This window comes from Gavialis gangeticus, unplaced genomic scaffold, assembly GCF_001723915.1.
Source record: "Gavialis gangeticus isolate Ggan-Ray unplaced genomic scaffold, GavGan_comp1, whole genome shotgun sequence".
In the NCBI taxonomy this organism is placed as follows: domain Eukaryota; kingdom Metazoa; phylum Chordata; order Crocodylia; family Gavialidae; genus Gavialis; species Gavialis gangeticus.
This window is the reverse complement of record NW_017729006.1, coordinates 34,877,803-34,895,849: the sequence shown is the minus strand read 5'-3', so window position 1 is coordinate 34,895,849 and position 18,047 is coordinate 34,877,803. Positions and strand designations below refer to the sequence as shown.

The following is an 18,047-nucleotide window of genomic DNA, read 5'->3' as shown; positions in this document are numbered from 1 at the left end:
AGGACTGGACAAGACTCATGGCAGGCAAGAGTCCCAAAGCCAGGCCTTCCTCTGCAATGACTTCACTGCCACAGGGACATCTCTCTCTGCTAGCCCAGTGCTTTACAGCAAGCTTAGTTCTCTAGAGAAGGAGACAGGGACATCGTATTAGCCACAAAAGAAAACTGGTCGGTTTTCCAAGATACTAGAGACCAACAAAGGAGGAAACCCTCTTTAAAATGAGGCTGCTAGTGCGGTCACAGTGTCAGAGTCATGGAAATTCACACCATAATACAGGGGTTGTCAACTCGGGGTATGCATACCTCCAGGGGTACTTGGGAAGGCTCTAGGGGGTATGTGTGGGCAGGAGGGGATGGAGCACCTCCACCCACCACCCTGGGCTGCTGCCTCCCAGGAGCAGGGCCAGGAGGAGGCGAAGGCAGCAGCGCCCCTCTGCGGGCCACGCATGTGCTACCCGGCTGGCCAGATGCTGGGGGTGAGAGAGTGGGAATGTTTGCATGTGGCAGCCACCTCTACCCTCGGACTGTGCACCCCCCACCCCCCCCGCTTCACGTCCAGCCACCAGAGGTACACTTATTAAAAAGGTTGAAAACCCCTGCCATAATAGAATGCAGACATTTTACTGCTCTGAGGCCTTTTTCTGTCTGGATCTGTGCATCAGAACAAGAACACTGAGGCCATTTTTTCAAAAGGGAGGGTCAAATCTACCACAAGACAAGCATGCCCAGAGTCTACTGATATTGAGTGTGTGTCTGCATGCTGGCATTTGTGTGCAGGATGAGGGGGGCAGTACAGGCATGTGCACATTGCTCTGGGTACATGGGCAATTCTTCCCAGGCAGTTGGGTTCTGCAGGGCCTAGTCATTACACCCAGAAAAACTCAACAGGCCTCACTTAGGGCCTTATCCAATTCCGACTTTGTTCTGCAGCCTAGAAGGACAAAAGGTAGAGGATGGGAAGGTTGCTGCTTGTTTTTTGATACTTATTTTGCACCCCACAGGGCAATTCCAGAATTACACACAAGGAATCTTTTGGCTTTTTTTCCCCCCTTATAAGTTTCTCTGTTAATTAAGATCTTCATTCAGAATCTTTCCAGATGCATAAAGCACTGCCTGTTATTTTATAATGAACTACAGTACTCCTCTGTTGTTGCATTGGCTGTGCTCTAATGGTCCTAGCTTTTTACCCTAGCATGTGATAGGATGATTTTGGTGTTTCATATAGTGTTCCCTACAGGTATGGGTGAGGGTTTGAATAAGTGATTTTGAGGAAACCTTCTGTTAACAACAACCTGTAAATGTCCAGGAGACTCCTTCCAATCATATATTCTTATAATATACTGAACATTTTTGTACATTTGGATGTGCCCCAAGCCATCGGTCTCACTCTAAGACAGGTCTCACCTCTTAGAGATAGGTTGAGCAGAACTAACTAGAGTTGGGCTGAATCACATACTTCAGTCAATAAAGTCTACTTAATATAGTGGGACAAGATCTCTTAGCACAGAATAAGATTAAGAAATGTCACATTCTCCGAGTACTAAATTCATTTCATGACAATGCTGAAATCTAATTCCACAGAGCCACAGGAAAGTTGTAATCAAAAGGAAATTCCCTGTCCCCCGTGTGATGCCAAGGAAATCAGAGACAGCTTCCATTAAGAAGGATGGGAGATGTGCTCCTGACTCTTTAGATAGCATAATGCTCAGTGAAATCCCAGATCACATGGTTTCAGTAATTAAAGTGTGGCTGTCTGTTAATGTCACAAGGTTTATCTTGGTGAATACACAAATCTCTCTTTTTCATGGCAAGACAGAGTTAACATACTATGCTTGTCAAACAACAGTCTTTTACTCGGGGGCTGGCTCCCCAATTCTCCTCTGAAAAGAATAGACCCAAAAAGGGCTGTCCTGTGGATGACCAGTTTCCATGTTTCAGTTGTTACTGGACTCAGTGTTACTACAGAAGTAGCATTACTGCAGTGTTACCCAGACGCACTGAATCTTTAAACGTTCCTCAATCCTCTCTCAAGCTCAGAAAACCTATAGATACATACATCCATGGAGCTTGTAGTTGTTCAATAGGGTGTTTTGGCCTGTTAACGGAATAAGCAGAATAGAATAACAGGCCAAAGCACATAAGGAAAAGCAGATTGGGAGGACAGAACCTTCTCTTAGGTCCACCCCTAAGAAAGGAACCCTTTCAAATAATTTCCCTTCTTCCTATACCCGGTCAGCAGGAGCTCTCCATCTTGCTTCAGCTCAAGGTAGTTAATTTTCTCATTACAGAATGGAATCATGGAGACCAGATTGGGAACTGAATCCAAATCAGTGCAGGTACATTTGCATCTACATGTCCTATTGAGCTAGGACTCCTTAAGCATTTTGTCAAAAATCTTGCGTATTTCTGAATTATAGCTCTGGGTGCAGATACATACCATGATTACTACTCAATAGTTTAGCTTGGTTTTTAATCTTTAGTAAATTTACTCCAGAGTAAAAAAAACCCAGTTATTCCAAGCTACCCGCCCACAGAAAGTGCTATTGCAACAAGCAGCCAGTAGATGTCAGGGAGTCTACTTCATTGAGCATACTTTAGGATGACTTTGAGTAAGAGGATACACAACTTACCCTAATGTGCATCATTAGTCCTCATTTTCCAAGCAGTAACTTTACCTCAGAGAGAAGTGACTTACGCTGGTTTAAGACTGTGCATCATGTGACCACTCTGTGTAATCTGTTTACACTACAGTAACCATGTTGCGTACTGTGGATACTGGAGTGTATCCACATTCACGGATTCAACAGAAACCCAGGAACAGGAATGGCAGAGTGCATTACACACTGCTGTCAGGAAAATCAGTCATTAATGTTAAGATGCCTAGGGTTATCTTTAATGTAGGTGTGGGAGTGTGGAAATAAACTGTGTATAAATCAGTGATGCATGTTTCAGGTTCAATAAACCCAACAGCAAAATCAAGGCTGGATCCTGACCTTGCAGGATCACTTCATAGGACAAAGTCCACACCACCTCTGTCAGATACAGGGGCACAGCCACGACTTACATTCCACCCTCTCACATTAAGCAGACCAAATCCCAGAAATGAGACAATACAGCTGCACCAAACATCCCACAAGTGTTTACTGTTCAGTATATCGGAAATAGTAAAAAACCATTCAGCCTTTGAGATGCCAAGAAACTCCAGATGCCATTAGACTCAAGGGACGCATTTACATGAGATGCTTTACTGCTCAGTAGAACAATTACTGTGCAGTAAGTGTCACCATCTACACGTGCAGATCCTTACTGTGTCGTAATTTGCTCTACTCAGCAGTTAATCTGCTACCGGCAAATGCAAGTAGCAAATTAACTGCCAAGTAATTACTGTGCAGTAAGGCATGTATAAATGGCTGATCAGGAGCATGCTTGCTTCCAGTCAGCTGGGCAGGAGATTATTTCCTGCCCCCAGGAGCTGCCTGCAGCCGCGGCAGGATCCACCACCAGAGCCCATGCGTGGACACTGTTCCCCTGCCCTGGAAGCAGGGAGCTCCCAGCCCCTGCTTCGCAATGGCCATCTCCCAGTCCCCCCTCCACAACTGCAATCGCAAAGTGGGGGCTGGAAGCTCTCTGCACAGGGAGAGTTCCCCACGCAGCCTGGAGCTGACTGAGACCTGCCCCAGACCAAGACAGTTCCCGGCCAGCCCCGGACTGCACAGGAAGGTCTGCATGTGCAGCTTGGAGCTGGCTGGTGACTGTCACCCCCACAGCCTGGGAACTGTCCCAGTCAGAGGCAGGTCCCAGCCCCTCAGCTCTTTCCCAGCCCCATGTCCCGATCACACGATCAAGGCACAGGGCTTGGAAAGAGCTGCAAGGAGAGGGTAGGTCCCAGCCCCCTCTCCTGATTCACCAGTGTCCTTTCCAAGCCCCCTGCCACCGATCATGGAGCCAGAGCTGGGAGCTCCCTGCTGCTGGAGCAGAAGGACATTCTCCCAGCCCAAACTCCACCACTGGAGCCTGCTCCAGCAGCAGGCAGGTCCCGGAGGCAGGGAGCAATTTCCCAGCCCCTTGATGCAGCGGAGCTCCCTGCCAGCCCCTGGGCTAGCACCCAGGGATAGCTTAGAGCTCCCCCTGGCTGCTGCAGAGTAGGCGAGATCAGACTGCTGCCAGAAACAGCAAATCTGCTCCCAAATGGGCATATGTGTAGATGCCTGCCCAGGGTAGATTTACTCCAGAGTAAATTGCCCTGGAGTAAAACCATCCAGGAGCATTTGCATGTGTAGATGTGCCGGAGGAGAACTGTGCTCAGCCTTGTAGGCCTTACACATGCTTTAAAGGACAGGCCTGATCAGAAACATAGAAGAATACAGAAAGAGTAAGATGGAAGGAAAGGAGAATGAAGAATACAGAAAGAGTATGATGGAAGGAGTGGAGAATGAGGCTCTAGACCAGTGAGTCTCAAGCAGGGTGCCCTGGAGTCCTGTGACAGCCTTTGAAGTGAGGTGCCAGGGGGTAGGAAATAAGTGCAGGCTTTTCCCTTCCAGCCATTACTCCCCCTCTCCCACTCATAGAATCATAGAAAATTAGGGTTGGAAGGGACCTCAGGAGGTCATCTAGTTTGTCCAACCCCTTGCTCAAAGCAGAACCATCCCCAACTAGATCATGCCAGCCAAAGTTGTGTCTCGTCAGATCTTGAAAACCTCCAAAGATGGAGATTCCATCATCTCTCTGGGTAACCTGTTCCATCCTCATTCACTGCATTACAGGCTCTCAAATGAATTCGTTTTTGAAATGGGGTGCTGCTCAGTTCACAAAGGTTATGGAGGGATTCCTCAAATCTAAAAAACGCTGAGAATTACTGCTTCGAAGGGCACTCTTGAAAGCATTAGAAAATTGCCTCCGATTAACTGAGGAGTAACTTTGCCACTGCTTGGGTGAGACTTATTCATGTGTTCATAGATTTTTTTTTTAAAAACAGGAAAACTTGACTTGCCATGAATCAATCTGTTCACATGTCCATCTTAATCTTTGCTCATGAAAGACACTGAATAAGGGCTTACTCAAGCTAAGGACCCGACACAAAGCCCACTAACTTGAGTGGGCTCAGAATTCTGTCCAAAAAACTTATAAAAACACTTTTAAAATCAGGTTTCATAGATAGGAAATTAAAAGACTTAGCTGAACTAGTTACTTTATATTTACGTGCAACTTCTGCCCTCTGGAGTGCAACTGAAAACCAAGGCTCTGTTCTAAAACTGAATATGGTATTTGCCAGTCCAGCCACAAAACATCCCTTGTTTATATAACCCCAGGGTTACTTTTGAGGCTTAAAACTTTTTTAGGTTTTTTCCTATTCTGAAAGTAACTAATTTCATGAAAGCATGTGAAAAAACTCTCAAAAAACCCCATAAAAACAAAAGTATACATGATCTCAATGTAAATGGAAATTTCCTAGGGATTCAACCTTAAAACAATAAAAATAAGCTAAAAGAGAAATATAAAAAAGTGCAAGTCAGATGATGTGCATGTGAGATCCAGTTACATCAGCCCACAGGCACCAACTTTTATTTTTGGCACTGGGGGCGGCAGGGGGGCGGAGATGATGATGATGGACACGTGGAAAATTTTACACATTTCAGGGGACAGTCCTTTTTCCGAGGTGGGCCCCACATACTTGGCACCTCTGCATTAGACCTTAAGCTGAAAAAGTGTATGTGCATGCACATATAAGGATGCAGCTAATAGAATGGGGGTGTCCTCAGAGCTTGCAGACCGTGTCTAGTTGCAACAGATCAGGGAATCAGAATGCAAGCTCTCTCTACACCGTGCTATTCCTGACAAGAGCTATTCAAGATATATTCAATGACACCTCTTGCTTTCATTGTATAGGATGGTTGGGATGGGAATGATCTTGGCTCAGCCAGGGGTTTGGACTAGATGGCCTATAGAAGACCCTTCCAGTCCTGCTTCTCTATGATTCTATTATTTTAATACAATGTTTTGTGGCAGCTGAATTGTTTCACAGAGATGGATCAATTCACTGAGATTTTCAACAGGAACATTTTTGAGGTCCACGGTGAACCCAAACAAAAAACCTGAGTGTTTTGTTTCAAAAAGACATTTTGGCATAATCCTACTTCCAAAAGGGTTTGATGCTGTTTCAACATGGAACTAAAACAGATTTCAAAATCTGCAAAGTTGCTGTGAAATAAAATTGCCATCTTCCTGCCAGAATGAGAGCACCAGATGGCTTCAGCACAGAGGTAGTGTCAGGCTCTCTACAACACATGTGTAGATGTCCTGGATATGAAGCAAACATGTGCAATGAGCACAGCATGGCTAGAAGGGTTTCAGGTTGTGGTTACTATGGTGCACAGGTATGTTAGGGTATTATGCCTGGGTATGCCTTTAGAGGCAGATGCTACCCTGCCATCTGTGCTGCAGAAGGTCTTGCAATCATGAAGCTGGCTTCAAGAGACCTCACAGGATGACCACTCTCTACTTGTGGCTGAGCCCAGTTCCTCGGAGCTCTCCGGGTTGGACTGTTTAGGGAATGGGTGAACTGGGGGAAAATCTGGGCCAGAAAAGCCCCTGCTGCACAGATCCTCCAGATCTCCTCCTCAAAAGTAACTGCTTGCAAATGAGAAAATGATCAAATTAATCTGGAAAGAAGGGGCATTTCCCATATTTTACAGAAATTCAATGAAGGGCAAACTAAAACGTGATTTTTTTGTGGGGGGGAGGGGAGTTGAGCACAAGACAAATGGGAAAACAATCCACTATTGCTGAAAGAAAATTGTCTGGTTTTTTCTTTCACAAAAAAATTATTTTCCAATGTCCTGTACAAACCATCTGGAACTTGTTACTTGTGTAAGAGAAGAATCTCATGATTATACCATGGCCCATTATTCTGTACATGTTGCAATGGCATAGTTGCCTTATCTGGTTTATATTCATGAAAATAATAATAAAATAAGTTATTGAAAAGAAGTAGGGGAAGAAGGTTAAATAGGAAAAAAAAATCCTTTCATAAGAATATTTTCCTTCTGGAGCTCAATAGCATGAGTAACCACTGAATTCAGCAATGTGTTTGAAAGCAATATTTGAACCGATATCCTGTGTGGCGAATTACATTAGTGTTGCATCTGCCCTCAGCCAAAAGTTCTTCAGTATTACAAACATGTGATTTTTTGTTTTATCCCTGTGCATATTTAAGAAATCAGACAGGCAAGTATGAAGACAGTATGTCTCTAACCTGATGAAGTGTTGGCTGGTTGTCTAGTATAAGACACATTAAAGGTGGGTTCTTCTACTAGTGGGGGAGGGTACATCCTCCTTCGGATAAAGAAACCAGCTCCACAGCAGAAAAGAACTCCCATCATCAGAAGGAACCTGAGAAAAAGAGACACAAAGTCACAGTGCAGATGGGACTAAGTACACTATTTAGAGAATACAGCTGGAGCTGTTGAATAACTCAGTGAGAGAAACCTGGGTTATCATCATGAGTGCCTGCATGCATTTATTCAGATTGCCTACGAATATTACCTTTTAAGAGCAGGACTATGCCATTCATGATATCTGCATATGGCAGAACTCGGTTGATACAGTTTTGCCAAGGTGTTTGCATTTGCTTGTGTATAGAAAATAGAACTGTGAATCTGAAACATCCTTGGACTTTGTCGCTACCCCTCTGAATAAAACACCTCAAGTCCTGTACAATGTCCTGTACACTGTCAAACTTCCATCCCCTCCAATGTTGCATCTTCCAGGCCATTTGGCATAAGCAGGAAAGGAGGTATAGGATATGGCTGCTGTTCTTAGCTGTACCCCCTGTGGAATTAGGTGTAGCCAGTACTTAAAATCGGGACGCTGAAACCTTGAACATCTCAAGTCACAGGCATTAACTCATTCCTCTCAGATGCAATGTAATTGTTGAAGCATAAAAAGCCCACTTGCCTTTCAACTCAGATTCACCTTGCTTCTTTCCCCTTCTCTCCTGATTGGCCCTGTACTTCTTCAGTGGAAAGTGGATATAAAACAGCAAGGATATGTCAAGAGTGTTTCTGTTCATCCAGCAGTTTCCCCATCACATTCTCTTTAATGAGGCAACAGGCCTACTTATACCTTAAACAAGTTCTTCTTTGCCAGCAGTAGAGTGACTGTGGTCTTCACTCAAACTCCAGAGATATCAGCTCTTCTGATCCCTCCTGCACTTCATTCTCTCACCCAACATCTATCTGGATCAAACCCCAACTCACATCCATGCAAATAAATGACTTGGGCTCAAACTATCTCCTTTTTGGAACAAGGAGTACCAAGATAGGATATTTTGAGCACAGTAATAACGTTCTTCCTTAAATTGGCCAGAGGAGTTGCTGGGGAACACCACAAGATGCTCCTTTCTCTGCCAAGGAGCTGAATATGTAGAGCACCCTGCTGACCAGTGGAGGGAAGGGCTGAGCCATGTAGGTTTAAAAGCTGGATGGCAGTGTAAAGCACTCACTGCAAAGCACCCAATCCAGTTCTCACTTACACTGCTGGAAGCACAATATGATCCTATGCCATCAAGCCAATGTGAATAAATTCCCTTTTGGCTCCATTCCTGGAAAGTATTCATTCTGAACACAAAGCCTGAGATCCGTAAAGCCACCTTGGGGATTCAGGCACAGGATTCACATTCATTTCAATTGGGTTTATGCATCTAAACAGTCCAAGACGGTTTGAAAAAAAAATCTCAGGCCACCCACAACTTCTGGTTTTCAGTATTGGATGTGTACACATATGCAGTAAATGTGGCTTCTGTATATGTATATTCACACACACGCATATAAGCCATATGTACGTGGCTTCTGTTTTACAGTGTTTAATTTCATTTTGGGAATTTATTTTCAGCATTCTATGTGGATGTCAATGAAAAAACTATCAGGAATTTTTGGGGGCTTTCACTTTTATATACAAGTTTTTTTAAAGATACTTTCCAAAATTCTTGTCTAAATAGGTTTTAATTTCATTTTTATCAGGAGTGTAATAGTGACTGGCAGATTATTTCACGGTTGTTACTAAATCCCTCTCAGTATTTACCACATTTAACCTCTTGTTCCTTTCCTTCTGTTGCTGCCCTCCATAATGAAAGTCTGACCATTATGGTCATATTCTTCTGGGGCTTTTGTTCAATGAGGCATTTTAACTGCATCCACAGTCTGCAACACAGTATTGTTTCAAATCCTGCATCCATGTACAATCCTCCTATCCATAAAACATCTAACAGAAATGTAGAAGTTGGCTGCTTCTTGGTAGTTAGGACAGGTTTAAAATAACCAGCAGGAATTAATATTAGATACAAGTCAGGGAGCAGGAACACTACCTATATGGTAAAGATAGCACTCGGAAAGGGGGAGAGTCAATGAGAATTAAATAAACTTTTCTAGCATCCTTCCAGTGTTTATTGGATAAACACTAATGGCATTTTTGTATCAAAGTATTTCACTGGTGTTTTCCAATGTATACCTAAAAAAACAATCGCGGAGGAGGCAGGAAATGTGGCTGTTTATAGGGTTTTCTTAAAATGAAGCCAAGCATAGGATGCCATGTATAGGAAAAAAAAACTTCTAGCTTACCAAAAATACCAGAGTCGCTGGATCGACAGAGCTCTGACGCAGCATCTTGAACCACAGCAGTCTTCATATGAACGACATCTGTACAGGAATAAAGCAGAAAGGACATTTTGGAAATGTTTGCTGCTTAAAGTAAAAATGCATCATATCAGAATCTGGGACCACAGGGAGAAAAAAAATCTCAGCAGTAAAAATTCTGTCAAATCCAGTTACTGTAAACTGACAGCTTTGAGTCTAAACACAGACACAGAGAAGTCAATGACTCTGATGTAATTAGACTTGCTGCCAGAAGTATTATTTATGACATCATCACCAATCTGGAGGGGAAATTCTTACACTGTTGCCATGGTGGCACACTGCAGATGGGCATCTTGCTGAAGACTGGCAACCCTGCTAATTTGGGGCTGTAAAGAAGCCAGCATCAGTATCACCACAGATATTAACTCTGATTCTCCACCCGGTTACAGTGGGGTTCCACTATCAATTTCTCTGACCTAGAATGGTGCAAAAATCACACCTATATCTATGTGCTTCAGCTAAGTACAGACAGTCAAAAATCGCAAGGCTGAATCAATTAAGTCTTCACAAGTTAGTCTAAGCTGTGTAGATTGAATAGATAGACCCGAAAATGGGGGTGCTAAAGCATGCCTCCCTACTTGGCTGAAGCACACAGCTTTGGCTAAGGCTAGCCCACCCACCCTGCGAAGTGGGGGAGGCAGTTTAGGGAGGTGCAAAACATCCTGGGATGCTGGGGACAGGGAGTTAACTTGAACCTGGAGGAGATCTAGGACAGAAGTTCAATAAACCAATTTAAACTAAATCAGTTCAGTCTGCTATTACATCAATCCAGGTTTATATTAAACTGGTTTTGGCCATTTTGAAAGCAGTTTATGTGCGCTGAACTTCTGTTGAGTTACAGATTTGAACTGGTTTCTGATCACTTATAGCAGTTTGTGTGTCATTTCTGTCCCAAGCCTTCAAGTCACCTACTTGCATGCACCAGGGATACAGATCTATACCCAAATCTTTCAACCATCTCCAAGCATGGGTCAAACTGACTCGAGTAAGAACTTGGAATATTTTGCAAGATATTATTGTGACTTGGACTCACAATAATATCTTATTATTATATAGACTTATTGCTATTCATAACCTTGCTACACATTCTTAAAACTGCCTCTTTACATAGGCCCTTTTTAAAGTACCTAAGTTGATTGATCACAGTGTTTAATTTTATGTAACGGGGTCGGCTGCAGAGGAAAGAACTGTAGTGCATTCCAGTAAATGAACACTACAGGCTCTGAATGTGAAGCACTCTGGGTTTTGTTCAATGCCAAAGATAAGTAGTACAAGTAGCTGTGACAGGTTTAAAGCCATCTAGCATGAATTAACATTAGATGCAGGCCAGGGATCACTAAGGCTTCAGAAACTAGCAGTTTTCAGGGAAACTACAGAGAAAAGCTCACTGTGTTGTTCAGTGTCTCAAAGTATAGCATCATAGGGAGAAAAATGGGGAAAAGATGGAATTTGTTCTTGTGCAGACTTCTCTTCAAAGAAAGTGGGAAAAACATGTTAAGGATTCATGAAAAATAATCGTTAAGTTTATGCAATTTGTTTAATAACAAACAGACCAAACAAAGGGATACAGTAAGACTCCCTGCCAAGGTTTTTCAAGAGAGAATGTCAACTGCTATGGATCCTCTGTATTTACCTAGTAGACATTCCCCCTACCAACTCATTTCAAATTAACATTTGATATGGAAAAGAACAATTTTGAAAATATTTTGGCATCATCTATTGACAGTATAAATTAAATTTCACTAATGATGAAGCCAGCACATGTGTCAAAACAGGCAAACCCTAAAACACTCTTTCTGCCATAACCATCACTTCCCACAAGAGTAAGAAAAGTAGCCAGAAAAGATGGAATAAGGACAACAGTAACTTAGAAACTGTGTGCTATATAACAATGTATTGAGGTGAAATGACAGAACTGCCCCTTGGCTGGGAACATAAATCCTGACTGGCACATCCAGATTAAATGAAAGGAGAAAAGGTCATCAGCAGCTGCACTGATCTTCTAAGGACAATTGCTGTAGTATGCGTCACACATGAATTTAATTCAGGCAAATTTCCAAAACATTGAAAAGTACTCATGCTTGAGCACTTACATTTTTATGTTTTAAAAAAAACCCAATAATTTGTTAACTTCTTAGTTAACAAGCTTGCACGTACAAATGCAGGTGAATTCACACAGGCTTCAGCTTCTAGTCAAGGACAAAAGAAGGACGTTGGTTGATGAAAGAAAATGTAAAGATGCAACCAGCTGCTAGTCCACAAGTAGAGTAGCCTCTTTCTTGGATTGCTCAAGCACATTTTGACAACCCTTGTAGTGGCAGGGCACTGACCACTGTTGCCCCCCCTGCTTTACCTGTGGTATGTTAGGTTGTGTGACAGGGTTGATAGTATAGTTTTAGTAGTGGGTTAGACAAGGATCTGTATGATGCTTGGATAGGAATGATCCTGCCTCAGGCAGGGGGTTAGGGCTAGATGACCTCTAGAGGTCTCTTCCAGCCCTGCTTAGCTATGATTCAAGGAGATGCTTTACCATTCTTCTGATGACATTGCCCATAGTAGTCTCAGAAAGGCCATGGAATCTGAAATGTTAAACCAGAAGGACTGGATCAACAAGGAGCTCGGGTGCCTATAACAGACAGGACAGAGGCACCTACCACCAAAACTGCAATTCTAAAAACCTCTACTCAGTTCCATCCGAATTTTGGAGATACCTAACTTCCATAAGAACCTTCCTTTTTATCGTGTGAAGTCAAGCATCTGTGTATGTTCAAAACTGATCTAGTCTTGACAGGCCTGAGCACTTAGGTGCCTAGCTCATGCCTAACCGAATCAGGATCCAGAAATAAGGCCTCTCTCTGTCCCCTGAGAGGTTTGCTCCAACAGATGTTCTCATAGCACACACAAGTTAGCTAACAGGAATGGGTTCTTCACAAAATGCAGCATTTCCCACCAATCTGCTGAAATGGAAATGGCGGGGCCTACTTCTTATATAATGGCCAATGTGTAAGAGTACTTACTCAGGATGCGTAGAGGGGGAACGAGGCAGAGGAATATTACTAGATTCGATTCACTCTGCAGCATAAGGATGTTAAAACTGGTATCTCACACCTCTGAGCAGAAGGCTGTAGTCACCACGTTACACAGTATTTGTCGTTTGTGGGGCGGGGGGCTGGTGGGAAGATAGGAAAAGGGGAGCACTGTCCACCCCAGCTGCTGAAGCTGTGGCATCATGCAACAAAGAATTTAGGACTCACTGGGCTGGAAACTCAATTTCACAATAACTGTTAAGCTTTCAGAGGCAGTTCGTTTGAGGACACACTGTTCTGGGTGGGGTTCTCTGAACATACAAATATGTTGACAGAGGAAAGAATCCTTAAGATGCCAACACACCACAAAAAAGCTCTCATCTTTTCCTCATAAAAACGACTACCCACTTAATACTGATTTGGAAAAAAAGATTATGCAGAGAGGCCTGAAATCAACAGGACAAACTTTACATGTACAACCATTTGAATTTTCCATCACTTGACTGCCCTGCCAAAAACACTGTGAAAAATGAATGCTGCATTCATCCAACCTCCTATTAACATCCTACAGAAGGCTAGCTAATCTTCTGCTCCTATCATTTGGATGTAGCATGAAAACTAAAGCTGATATTCTGCCAACACTCATGTTTATTATGACGAAGTGAATGTACTTGCACAAGTCATATTTACTAGCGACTGAAACAAGACAGAGACACTAATATGTTCATGGAATCGTTTACAACAGGGGCGTAACCTCTCCTCCTTCCTCCAAGGATGGATTTGTACCACATGGCTACTCGCAAGGTAGATCCAGACCCACCTTTGGTGGCACAGCAAGTAACAGCAGGAAGCTGTGGGAGTTAACACAGAGGTTGCTTGCTCTGCTACCAAACATGTCCCCAAAAGGGCTCTGGATTTTGGTGGTAAGCCCTGCTTCTGCTCGTCCTGTCCGTGAATTCGACACCTACCTAGGAGGCCTGAAGACCAGATGACATGGCTGTGGGTGCCAAATCTGCCCTGCAGGCTGTACCATGGATACCCCTGGTTTGACATGTTTAACAATAAATAATATTGTGTGTGTTGGTTTTAGAACCTGTAGCTAAAACCTATTTCAAACAGAAGCAAAACAATTACACCTGTGTTTAATATTCTGCCAATTTAAAATTGCTAAGAATGCAGTTTCAGAAGTTATGCATGTGCTTGAGGGCTTTATTTAACAGTAAAGACTTTATCTCTCTTGGAACTATGCATCATGCCTACCATCACCATATCCAAAAACCTTCAATGAAAACATCTATTGCAAAGTCCTTCATGGTCCCCATGGAGTTTCTGGCACTTATCTCTGTAGAGCAGTGGTTCTCAACCTTTTTTAGATGCAAGGTGCCCCTCAGAAAATGCCAGCTCCTAGCTTGCACTCATTTTTGACTATGGAAAACTAACAGAGGATGTCTTTGGTTACAATAAATTCAGAAAGACCACAACAGATCAGAATGGTTTCAACACTATGGATTCATAATTTGAAATCTCTGGGTTTACTTCCACACCTAACAGTGCTAACATTGCATGGCACTCCACAATACCCTTTGAAGGAGCTCAAGGCTTTCCAGGATACTGTGGCCCCCTGACAAAAAGTCACTGTTGTAGAGGGTCAGAACTTCAATTAAGACGGTTTTATTTCTTTTTGGCAGAAGCAACTTGAGGAGAACAGAAGAGGCATTTGAGACTCGCTTCTAATGGAAAAGCTTTTTTAAAAATGACTGTTTCACAGATGTGTTCAAAGTCTGGATTCACTTGACCCAGAGCCAGCCTTAGGGGTGGGTGATGTGGGCAACAGCCCAGGGCACCATGGCCAAATACCCTGCCATCCTCCCCTCCCCAGCCAATCCCCATCCCAGGCAACAGTGGTGCCCAGTCCAGTCCAGGAGGTGCTGGCATGGCCCAAGTGCCACCCTCCATCCCCATGGGACCCCCTCATGCACTCCTGGCTCAGCCATGCGGGGTGGTACCCCCCATCTCCCATCACTCCAAGATCCCAGTGCAGCATAGTGCAGGGAAGGGTGGGTGGGAGGTAGGCAGGCTGTGCCAGGCCAGCCCCACCACCCTCCTGAATGACTCCCAACTTTCTACTCCTCCCTCACACAAACATTCCCTTCCTGGTTGCTGGCTGTGCTCTACTTGGCTCCGTGTGCCCAAACTGCCCTGCATCCTCTGAAGCATGGAGCAGGTAAGCACTCTACTCTGCACCAGGCCTTCTTGAGCTGCTGCCTGCCCAGGTGGCCCTAGCCCCAGCCCTACGCCAGGCTTAGGTGGCAGCAGGATACATCCCTGCCCTGCCATGGCAGCCCTCTGGGTCCAACTTGCTCCAATAGCCCATCAGGGTGCAACACGGGGCAGGAGCAGTGCTGTCTACCTGCAGCTTGGAAGCTGGTGTCCCTGAGGTGGCTGCTCAAGCAGAGCCAGGCCAGGTAGTGCGGGTGGGGAAATGCCTGCTCCAGTCCTGCACCACTGAGGCCCGGAGTGGGGGTCGCCAAAATACAAGTTCACCTAGGGCACCATCTTCTCTAAGGCCAGCTTTGACCTGACTTCTATGGAACACTGCTTCACAGCCACATCCTCTCGACACAATGATTTGTCCCCAGCTCCCGTATTCATGGCCATAGACACAAATTACGATCCGAGATGCATAGGACTGGAAGGGAGCTCTCTGCCAGTGTCCCCTGTGCTTGCCAGAAAAGGGAGAGATACTATTTATCCCAAGAGCTCTAAAAGTCATCCTCTGCAGCAGCGGGCTGTGAAGCGGTCAACAACTGAAACACTATAAGGGCAAATACAGACTGTGAACATGGCACAAACTTAAAATTATGCCTAGTATATGCATAAGCTTAGAAAGACTGAAGCAGTCAGCACATATTCAGTAAACGGTACCATAGAAAAGTAGAATTACATCTGTTGGTCATGGTCACCAGTACTGGCCAGGTCACAATGGAGTATCTTTTGATGAGAAGTAGTGAATTGTGTGTATCTAGTTAGAATTCTATTGAATGACAGCATGTTCTTGTTAACTGAATATGGTAACGCAGAAATATATAATTACTTATTGCCAGCCTTGGACATTTCCAAGAGATCTATTGCCAAGCTATAGCAGTATGGCTCAAGCAGAAGGCCTCAACAGCCTAGTTCTGAGTGACTGCAGAGTGAGCCTTTGTAGACATGATAAACCAGCCTGTAAAGGAAAGGAGGCAATTAATAACTCTGGCTAAATCAAATCAAATTAAAAACAGAGCAAAAAGCCTGAAAGAAGCAATTTTAAAAGAATGCCTTAAAATAGATGATCCAAATATATTACATCATAGCTTTGGCTTAAAACTGTTACTAGCGAGTAATATAACCACATGTATTAAGGATATTTTTGTTATGAAAAATATATTTACATTATGGTTTCTTAGAAAAGTCACAGAAAAGATGCAGCCTTGTTAGTGAAAACCATAAACCAAGGTAAAAAGAAACCAGGAAGGTGGCAGGCAGTGTTACATGATGGTAAGGGAAAGAGATAAGAAATTTGTTAGAATATGAGAACGAGCCATCCATACATCATAGACTGTAGTCAAATTTGGAGAACTCTGGAAATTCAAAAAGACCTGTTTTACTCCTGAATTTCACCTGCTGGTATAGTTGAGAATCTATATAGTGTGGTCATGGATAGTTAGGTAGGCAGTAGAATAAGCACGTATTTTTTGTGTTTTTGGGTTATGAACATGGGCAGATCTAGGAATTTAAAAGGGGGAGGGGTGCAGGTGGTGAGGTATAAAAAAATCACATAACACTTTTTTCTCCAGTTAAAAATAAAACAGAAGCTATACTAATAACCCGAGGGAGCCAGGGTTGTATTACTCAAATATAACTTCATTGCAATGAGTTAAGAACAAATCTGCAGAGCTATGAACTAGGAGCTGCATTACCAGGAGTAGCTAACAGACAGCAGAACTGCAGAACAAAGGATAGCTTGATTGGTAGAACATCAAGACCATTAAAAAGAAGAGAGGGTCGCTGACACCTGTGGAATGAAGTTGAGAAGGGATCAGGCAGATTACTATGAGCCATGAAGTTAACTAACTCCCTCAGCACTGCCTGACTAGAAATGCGCCTACCACTGCCAGGCAGCTGGTTTTAAACTTTGGGTGGAGCAGGAATCAAAGGGGGGGGGGGGGGGCAAGCACACCAATGTACCTCCTCTGGATCTGTCCCTGGATGTGAACACTGAAAAGTCAGAATACAGATCCGTTTCTTGCCTCTGCTGTGACCTAGGCAGTGATAACTAAGGGACTTGTAACTATATATTTTCTGTTAAAAAGAACAACTCTTTAAAGTGAATTGTAGCTGTACCCTAATTCCATATCTGAGTTTGCAAAAGTCCTGATCAAAGATGGGCTGTGACGCTCTAAAGGCTAAACAAATTTTTGATAACAGAGCCCCTTCCAAACATCAGAGCCACAAAATGCCTTCTGAAAACAAAGCAGCATGAAGTATGTTGCAGGTAGAAGCAAGAGAGATATGGGCACGTCTAAGTCTCGGTCACTGCACTGTCAGAAAATTTATTAGGTAACTGTTACATTTTTAAACCAGGCTTCAACATGTTCAGTAATATAGCGGATGCAGTTTTACACTCACAGTGCTGTGGGGATAAATTATAGTGTCTAGCTGTCCAACTACTCATTTTGTGGGCATATGAGAAAACTACAAAGGTATGTAGCAGCACAGGCCCTGTAGTAGATGATATCTTAGGTCCTGGCCTGTTATTTTAACCTATAAAAGGTTCTTGCCTAAAGGATTACGCTAGGTTTCATTTCTTAAGGACATACAAAGTACAAAAATACCACACAAGACATGATCCCATATCCCATACACAGCCCACGTTCCATATTATTTGGAAGATATTTGTCCAAGGAAGCAACCAGTCAGAAGCGTTTTCCATTTATACTTGAATGTGCCACCTGTGAGACAACTGGCCACAACTATTTAAAAATACCTGTTTGATTAGCACTGATTGAAAGGTGATGGAAGATGAAGTAATATCCTAACCATTAGTATTCCCCATGTTTCTCAATACATGAGTGGTCTGCCATGACTTAACCCCATCTTTTGCCCCCATCCAATACTGATATTCCAACTGCCGCTATCTTCCACATCAATTTCCAATGGGGTAAAATTCCTCTTACTTCCCTCTAAACTATTGTGCAATGAGTAGAGAGGTCTTGTCTACATGGAAGATGTTTGGCTATAAAATTAGGAGTGTTTAAACAAAACAAAAAAAACCCAACCCCCCGCCCTCCCCC

The 18,047-nt window shown here is 43.5% G+C and overlaps 1 protein-coding gene across 1 annotated transcript in view; it reads right to left on the bottom strand.

The window, feature by feature from the left end:
- VOPP1 (vesicular, overexpressed in cancer, prosurvival protein 1) overlaps positions 1-18,047 on the bottom strand; it is a 143,836-nt gene that overhangs the window by 4,803 nt on the left and 120,986 nt on the right. Inside the window, exons 3-4 of the mRNA XM_019509104.1 lie at positions 9,614-9,691; positions 7,252-7,388 (exon numbers count right to left, since the gene is read on the bottom strand). Coding sequence (XP_019364649.1) covers positions 7,252-7,388; positions 9,614-9,691 — 215 coding nt within the window. The remainder of the gene's footprint in view (positions 1-7,251; positions 7,389-9,613; positions 9,692-18,047) is intronic.